The sequence below is a fragment of the Lentinus tigrinus genome, assembly GCF_003813185.1.
Source record: "Lentinus tigrinus ALCF2SS1-7 unplaced genomic scaffold L226scaffold_114, whole genome shotgun sequence".
Taxonomy (NCBI): domain Eukaryota; kingdom Fungi; phylum Basidiomycota; class Agaricomycetes; order Polyporales; family Polyporaceae; genus Lentinus; species Lentinus tigrinus.
This window is the reverse complement of record NW_027138023.1, coordinates 1-7,909: the sequence shown is the minus strand read 5'-3', so window position 1 is coordinate 7,909 and position 7,909 is coordinate 1. Positions and strand designations below refer to the sequence as shown.

The 7,909-nt window shown below is 59.7% G+C and overlaps 2 protein-coding genes across 2 annotated transcripts; one reads left to right on the top strand and one right to left on the bottom strand.

Moving 5' to 3' along the window:
- Positions 1-1,774: 1,774 nt before the first annotated feature.
- L226DRAFT_61959 (uncharacterized protein) lies at positions 1,775-3,027 on the bottom strand. The gene is made up of 4 exons (XM_067687109.1): positions 3,026-3,027; positions 2,667-2,921; positions 2,340-2,608; positions 1,775-2,216 (listed from the first exon to the last, which is right to left on the bottom strand). The coding sequence occupies exons 2-4, from the start codon at positions 2,705-2,707 to the stop codon at positions 1,849-1,851; spliced, it is 678 nt and encodes a 225-aa protein (XP_067528273.1). The 5' UTR covers positions 2,708-2,921; positions 3,026-3,027; the 3' UTR covers positions 1,775-1,848.
- Positions 3,028-3,987: 960 nt separating this feature from the next.
- L226DRAFT_474521 (cytochrome P450) lies at positions 3,988-7,901 on the top strand (the record flags this gene model as incomplete). Its single annotated transcript, XM_067676605.1, has 5 exons — positions 3,988-4,132; positions 6,495-6,968; positions 7,018-7,136; positions 7,187-7,474; positions 7,584-7,901. Coding segments are annotated over 5 exons (1,344 nt in total), but the record flags the coding sequence as incomplete, so codon positions are not given.
- Positions 7,902-7,909: the final 8 nt, after the last annotated feature.

Genomic DNA, 7,909 nt, shown 5'->3' with positions numbered 1-7,909 from the left:
TTGTTGCTCCCCTCTGAATCTTCCGACCATATCAAATTCCCACTGGATGTCGTCGCTATCCTCTGTCCACTCACAAGCCAACCTTGAATACCGGCAAATCTTGCCGGGATCAAAGATCTATGTCATTACTCTTCCCGCAAGCTCCAAGGTCGCGTTTACAAAGTCTTACACTCAGACATGCACGAGTCCGTACCAGACTGTGGCCGGCACACCCAGAAGCTGTATGTATCATAATCCATGCCGCCGCAGTGTCAATTGTCAAAAATGCGTACCTGTAATTGGTAGCCAGGCAGCGACGAGCATCAGAAGACAATATTCAGCTCGCTTGCTCAGATCCAGGGCAGCAACGTACCAAGATGGCGGTGGATGGGGTCACGACGGTCGGCTTGTAGTTCTGAGTTCCGCTTCACAATGCGATGGAGACCATGCTCTGAGCCTCCATGTGGTACAAGTCGATCCGAGTCCCGCTTTGCAGGCAGACTCTGTGAATGTGCGCTCTCGACGAGCCGTGCTCTTGAGAGCACGAGACCATACAAAGCGACAAGCTGATAAATCGGACAGAGTAAGTAATGATTGCAAAGAGACTCGAGATTGAGACGACTCGGAGACGTACCGGGTACTGGATAGCGACTCTCTGCCGGTGGGAACACTCACAACTCGCAGCGAGGATCCGATTGGGCGGGCTCACAATGGCGCAGATGGCAACCCTGTCGAGCCTGGTACCAAAACCAGGTACCCGGAGGGACTTGTGACCTTGCGACTCGGAATGAGCATTGAGCGCTGCTGCGAGTGTGCACGACAACACAAGGGAACCGAGTGAAACAGGCACATACTTACCGCTGACCCGGGAACTTGCAAGCGAGTGGAAACGGGCAACCACTGGGATGCGGAAAAGCGGGCCTTGTCCGGTGAATGATTAGCTCGCAAGAGTCGACGGGCCGTTGTGGTCTTTGTACCTACTCCTCTCGATAATTCGAGCCTGTACAATCATCTGTAGCCCGGTGAGACAGAGAACAATTGAGCTTGAAGCCTGCGCAAACAGCAAAGAAACTCAGGAGCGATGTACCTACAAGTCAACAGCCCGCCGGGCTGGTACCGGCACAATCTGTCCGGATCGCTCAACCGTCATGCCTGGTAGCCGACCGGCTCGCAACTTGGACCCGGAGCTACAGCACAAGTCAGCATGTGCCCGCAACACAGGTGAAACAGGTACGTACCAGGAAGCGAGTGAGTACGGCCACGGCCTGTCTCTGCGTACCAGCTGGGTTCCGACATATTGGGCTCGTTGTCGTGCACATGGATACCCGGACGAGGGCTGGAAGACATACACAAGGAGTAGAGTGAAACAGGGACGGGACACACCAGGCAGCAAGCGACCGCGATCAGAACGCAATCATCAGAAGCTAACTTAGGACTGGCGACGTCCGAAGTACGGACTGACCTGTAGTAACACACCGCGCATGGCACCGAAACGCGGTGCAGATGGTTAAGCCGTCGGCCGCCCTTCGCGTACTTGCGTGGTGACGATGGTGACGGGTTAGTGTGTGGCTAGCAAGATGCAACACGGGCGCCGTGCCCCGGAAGGGACCTCGTCCGGGGATCGGAGTGGCTGCTGGCTTGTGCGACGCGTCAGAGCGATCGCGTCAAGTCCACGAACGGCCCGAGGAGGGGCACGGGGCGTATATAAGGTATGAGGGGTCCGTTCTCTGTGTCTCCGTTGTCGCTGCTCACGTCGTCCTTTGACCACTCGTCTGTCGTCATCTCGCGCTCGCGTCGTCTGAAGGATAAGGCGGTGCGTATATTCCTGTGTTACGGTACATGTGTTCACTCACGGCTCCGCTGTCCTACCTAGTGCTCTTCGTTCTGCGCCGCCGGGTACGTTCTCGTTCTTCCCTGTACACGGACTCCGAGGCTGACGTACTGCTCTTGCTCTTTAGTACACACACTTGGTACGATGCGGGCTGCGCGCATGGCATAGTACGCGCGAGGACGGCGTACAGTCGGATCGTGAGTACGGGAAGCGGAGACGACGCGGACTTGGTCTCGGGAGTAAACACGCACCGGAGGGGGGATGCAGCCGGCATGCGGCCGACGTGCGCTGCGCCGCCGGCTTGCGTGCATGTCGGTTCTGGTAAGGTTGTTCCCGAGCGGCGAGCAGTCGAGGCGACGTTCTGTAGCTTTAGGTGTACCAGCTGCATGTCGGCCGAGACTCTTGACTGCGTTGTTAAGTGGACAGAGGGGCAGAGTGGCGGGAGCAGAGTCGGAGACGACGGGGAAGTTTTCGGGGTCAGTGCTTATAATACAATGATGTTGTCGTGTGTATGACATGCGTAACTCACCTTGCTTGGCACGGAAGAGGACGGCGACGAGCGGAGAGCACTGCGTCGTTGTCGAGAAGATGCGCGACGGTCGGTCTGAGAAGGGGGAGAGTGTTAGCGTGAATGTCGGCTGGCTGATAGCCTGCGAAGAGACTCGACGGGACTTGGTACATACCAGCCAAGCGAGAAGGGGTGCCGGCCCACGGCTGTGATCGATTGTTGTGGCGTGCAAGTCGACGCTGTCGGCGCAGTAGACAGCGGTCCTGGTACGACGGCGCTGCTTGTCCAGCCTGAAGGTGCGGATGTCGTGAACAGAAGGCCCTTGGGAGCCATTCCGTCGAAACTTACGAGAACAATCTTGAGGTGCGCATGCGCGGCAGCCTGCTCATCCGTGATCCTCTTCTCGTTGTGGAGCTCGTTCACGAGCCCGGGTCACTCTGCGCGGAAGACGTCTGCACCCGTGAGCGACGTGTCTCCGCTAGAACACGAGGGCGTCGATGCGCTCCTTGATCATGTTCTGTGCTGCGGTGAGGCGGTCTTCGCGGGTGCGGAATGCGACGGAGTGTGCAGTACCGATTCCCGAGGGATCAGGTATCTGAAACTCTTGCAGAGGGTCGCGTTGGCGGTGGATACGGGAGGGAGAAGAGGAAGAGGAGACGAGGGATGGACGCACCTCGTGTACAATAGATGCAGTTGAATGAACGTACCTTTGTGCCCGCCGAGAGTAGTCCTAGAGAACACGAGGGTGCCGCCGGTTGAGGTGGAGAAAGAAGTCGGAGAGGAGGGTAGCATGGGAGGAACAGACGGGCTTCTGGGCGACTTGGACGATGTCCCGGAGAGCAATGGAGGGGTTCGTAGTGTGTGCGAAGGATAACGCGCGTCGAATTACGAGGACGGAAGTGAGCATAAGGTTTCGGGTACGGTCGTTACGCGGACGAGGAGAGGTGGTACGGGCGATATGGAGCAGGGGGGAGTAAGGATGGACTCACCTGTGCGCAGGACAAGTTGGTTGATGGACGTACCTGGAGCGCAGTGGTGTGCACGTTCGTTGTATGTGGGGATGCGACCGCGGGAGGAGTGTTGAAGGCAAGAGACGGACGCGTCGTGAGGGAAAGGATCGAGTGCGCGAGGAGGAGCTGCACGAGAGCCGTGGCGAGAGAGCGGTGACGCCATCGCGCGAGATGGGATCTGCACACGCGCCCATAGAGCCAGCCAATCGCAGACGCGTGGCTTTGGTCTCTGCTCCTCCTCAGGCTGTCGATCGACCTCGCGCTGCTCTCACTGCTGGCGACCGCGGAGCTTCTCTATCCGGACTTCGGAATCGGACACAGTCCTGGTCGCTCTTCCATGCAACCACTCTCTTCGCAAAGTTCGCGTCCACCATTCAGTTTATTCTTGTCGCGACCCCGCAATCTGGGCGGGCTGCTTTTGGCGTGAAACTTGGATGGACGGACGGCTGCAGATTGCGTTGAGCGGCGACCCTAAGCTGAGCTAGGCACTGCCATCCGCCCGAATCAACCTCCGAGCATCATGTCACCGGCCCCTCCGGCGTGAGCGTACTTAAGCTCGTCCTGTATCGCGTCTTGGTTCTCTCCAGCCTCGACACGTCGACACCAGCTCAGCCTACTCCCTCCCTAATCCGACAACTCGTCCTATCACATCCCTAGCCATGTCCTCCATCCTGTCCTCCATCTTCGGCTCGCGCAGCAAGCACCTCCCCCCGGGCCCCCCGGGCCTCCCCGTCGTCGGCAACCTGAAGGACATCCCCAGCACGGAGCAGTGGAAGTACTTCCACGAGCAGTCGCAGAAATACAGTGAGTTCTCCGTCGTGCTTATCGTCCTTTCAATTTGCTTCGCGTCCGTTTCCTTGTCGCGTCAAGTTTCTTTCGATCGCAGGCTATCTTCCTCTTGTTGTTCTCGTGTTGCTACGCGTCACTCCCACTTCTATCTACCACATTGCTTCGCGATGTGAATGCATTCGGAGGGGGAAGTGCCAGTCCTGGCTAAAGCCCTCTTCTCCCTCTTCTGCCTCGTCTCCCGAACCCCCTCTGCATTATTGTCTTGCGTCTTCAGCAGCACGTGTTCTCCGCTGTGTCCTTCCCTCCGGACATCACTCTTTATGCTTCGCAAAGAGTGCGCGTGTGGGCGTATGCTGCGGCGCTTATCGCGACTCGCTCCGTCTTTCCCGGGGATACGCGTCTGAGTACGATCCTGCGCCGCATGTCGGGACCCGCCTCTCTTGCAGTGGGTGCGGTCCCGGGCTGTGCCACGACTGTGCGCTGCCACAAACTGAGGGGGCGGCGCGGTGGCGGCGGCGGTCAGCCCCCACCTAATTCGTACGCGCAACCTCCTCGATAGCGTGGAGAGCTCTCCGCCACCATACGTGGAAGTACAGCGCCGAGAGTCGGTGCCGCTAAGGGTGTGCGAGCAGCTGGCGTCGCGACTCTGCCTTCCTAGCGGACTTTGCGTCTGTGTTCGGGGAGGCTGGTTGCTTGCTTCGCGTCTGCATTGCTCGCAGCACAAGTTCGCCGTCTTCGACCCAAGATCCGGGCAGGCGGCGGCGAATCTGGCATCGCAGCATGAGCCTGCGAGACTGTCAGACATTGATGCAGATCCTTGCGTCCTTGGGCGTAACCTGCCTCCTCGGGTGCGCTGCGGTCTTCATGTCGGCATATCCCTCGCAGTTGCTGTACACACATTCTACGCGCCGTCTGCGCCAGCACCTGGCAGCGCGCGTCTCGACGCGCAACCTCCTCGACAGCGTGGAGAGCTCTCCGCCACCGTACGTGGTAGTACATCGCCGAGAGTCGCTGCCGCTAAGGGTGTTGTGACCAGCCAGCGGCGCAACTCTGCCTTCTAGCGCACCTTGCGAACCTGTGGGTCGGGGAAGCTGGCTGCTTACTTCGCCTCGAGATGGGCTGCATTGCTCGTAGCGCAAGTTCTCCGCCCTAGGGCCATGTTCCGGGCATGCGGCGGCGGATCTGGCATCGCAGCATTAGCCTGCGAGACTGTCAGACATTGATGCACGTCCTTGCGTCCTTGGGTTGTGACCTGCCTCCTCGGGTGCGCTGCGGTCTCATGTCCCTCGCAGTCGCTATACACACAGTCCCTCCTGCGCAAAGCACTCTTGCGCGATCCTGGGCTGTCGCGCGACGAGCTGAGGGGGGCGGCGCGATGGCTGAGGCTCGCGGCGTCGGTGTCGCTGAGAGTGCAAGCAGCGCAACTCTGCCTCAGTTGGATGATGGCGCAGCGTCGATGGTCGCTAGCGGACTCCGTGAGACTGTGGTCTGCGAGGCTGCTTGCTATTCCGGACGCACTGTGCCTGGTCGAGGTATCTGCATCGCTCGCAGCGAGACTTCTACGCTTTAGACCCGAGATCCGGGCTGGGGCGGCGAATCTGCCATTATTGCGTTGGCATATCGGAGTCTTCGAGATGTTGGCAGCCTGCGACACTATCAGACATTGATGCAGATCCTTGCGTCTTTGGGTGTAACCTGCCACCTCGGGCGCGCTGCGGTCTTCTATCCTCGGCAGTTGCTATGCTCGCAGTACCTCCTGTGCAAACTCACGATCGCATGCCTTCATCTGTGTCTTTTCTCTCATTGCGTCCCCGAGATGGGCGCAACGGGGAGGAAATACTCTCTGCCATATGCCTAGTCACGGTCTTCCGCTCCCCCACATCATTATCTTTCGTATCCGTCAGCGCTGGTACTTTGTCTTCTGGCAGCTCCAGCGCATTCTGCGTCCTGTCTTTCCCTCAGGACTTCTGTGCTTCGGAGAGAGTGCGCGCACTGCCGTACTCATCATAGCTCCGTCTTTCCCGGAGTACCTGTCGACTCCTCTTCGCCGCCTCAGTGTCGCGTTGCGTGGCTGAGGAGCCGCAGGGAGCTCGGTGCTGCTAAGAGAGTGCAATCAGGTGGCGGCGTGACTGCCTCAGTGGATGGCGTTGGCGCAGCGTCAGGTTCTCCACCTTAGAGCCAAGATCCGGGCTGAGGGAGGCGAATCTGTCAGCGCCGCATTGAGTTGCGATCTCTCGTCAGCTTGGGACATTATCAGACATTGACGCAGATCCTTGCGTCCTTGGGTGTAACCTGCCTTCTCGGGTTACGTCTTTCGCAGTTGCGATGCTCGCAGTTGCTCCTGTGCAAACACAAATACTGACCGCCTCTTCCGCAGACTGCGACATCAACACCTACCGCGTGCTCAACAAGACGATCATCGTCCTCAACTCGCGCGAGGCCATCGAGGCCCTCTTCGAGAAGGAGGTCGAGCACTACTCGGACAAGCCCGGGCGCAAGATGGCGAACATTTCCGACCTGATTATGACCCTCCCGTTCATGAACACCGGCGACATCTTCTCTAACGCGCGGAAGCAGTTCCACTTGGGCATCGGGCCCTCGGCCGTGCACCAGTACGACCGCGACTACGAGGCGTCGTCGCTGCAGTTTGTGCAGGCGCTCGCTAAGGACCTCCAGTGCAAGAACCTGGACACGACCATCGACGACTCGCTCGGACACGTCTTCCTCAAGGTCTCGACTGGCTACCACGGCGAGCAGACGGAGACGATCCTGCAGCAGATGAACAAGCTCGCGCACTTTGCGGCGGACGTGCTTGGGGACAAGTACCAGATCTTCGACATCATTCCTTTCCGTGCGTGCTTTCGTTTCGTGCGCTGGTTCGCTGCTGACGTGCTTTGCAGTCTCGTGGGCACCGACGTGGCTCCCGGGGATCGGCCAGAAGATCAAGTACGGCGAGCAGTGGAAGAAGCAGCTGCACGAGACGGCGCAGACGACCGTGAGCATCATGCAGCAGAGCAAGGTGCGCTTCACATCGGGTCCACCTCTGCACCCCGGCTGACTCCCGGACAGGAGCAAGGCCGCATGTCGGTGATGTCGCACGTGTACAGCGCGGAGGACAAGGACGACCGGTCGAGCATGATCGCGGTGACGATGAACGCGGGCGGGATGCTCGCGACCGAGTCCGCGACGCTCACGTTCCTGCTCGCGATGGCGCGGTTCCCCGAGATCCAGAAACGGGCACAGGCCGAGGTCGACGCGGTCTGCGGCGACAGGCTGCCGACGATGGCAGACCGGCCGAACCTGCCCTTTGTCGACGCTGTGCTCTGCGAGGTCCTGCGATGGGTGTCCATCGCCCCAGTCAGTACGTGCTCCCTCTTTTGTGCGTGGTGCTCTGCTGACTGGAGCTGCGGCAGTCGCACGCGAGGTGAACGCCGACGACCACTACAAGAGCTACCTGATCCCGAAGGGGGCGACGATCATGGCGAACAACTGGGCGATCTCGCGCGACGCGGAGATGTTCCCGGAGCCCGAGAGCTTCCGCCCGGAGCGGTGGCTGGACGACGCGGGCAAGGCGCTGCGCACGGACGGGAGCCTGCTGCACCCGATGAAGTTTGCGTTCGGGTTCGGGCAGCGGACGTGTCCCGGGCGGTACCTCGCGGACGCGCTCCTGTTCAGCCACTACTGCCACATCCTGAAGGTGTTTGACGTCGCGCTCCCGCCTGTGGCGGAGAACGCGAAGATTGCGGCGGACGAGAAGATGAAGGTGAAGAGCAATGGGGCTGCTTGGTGCGT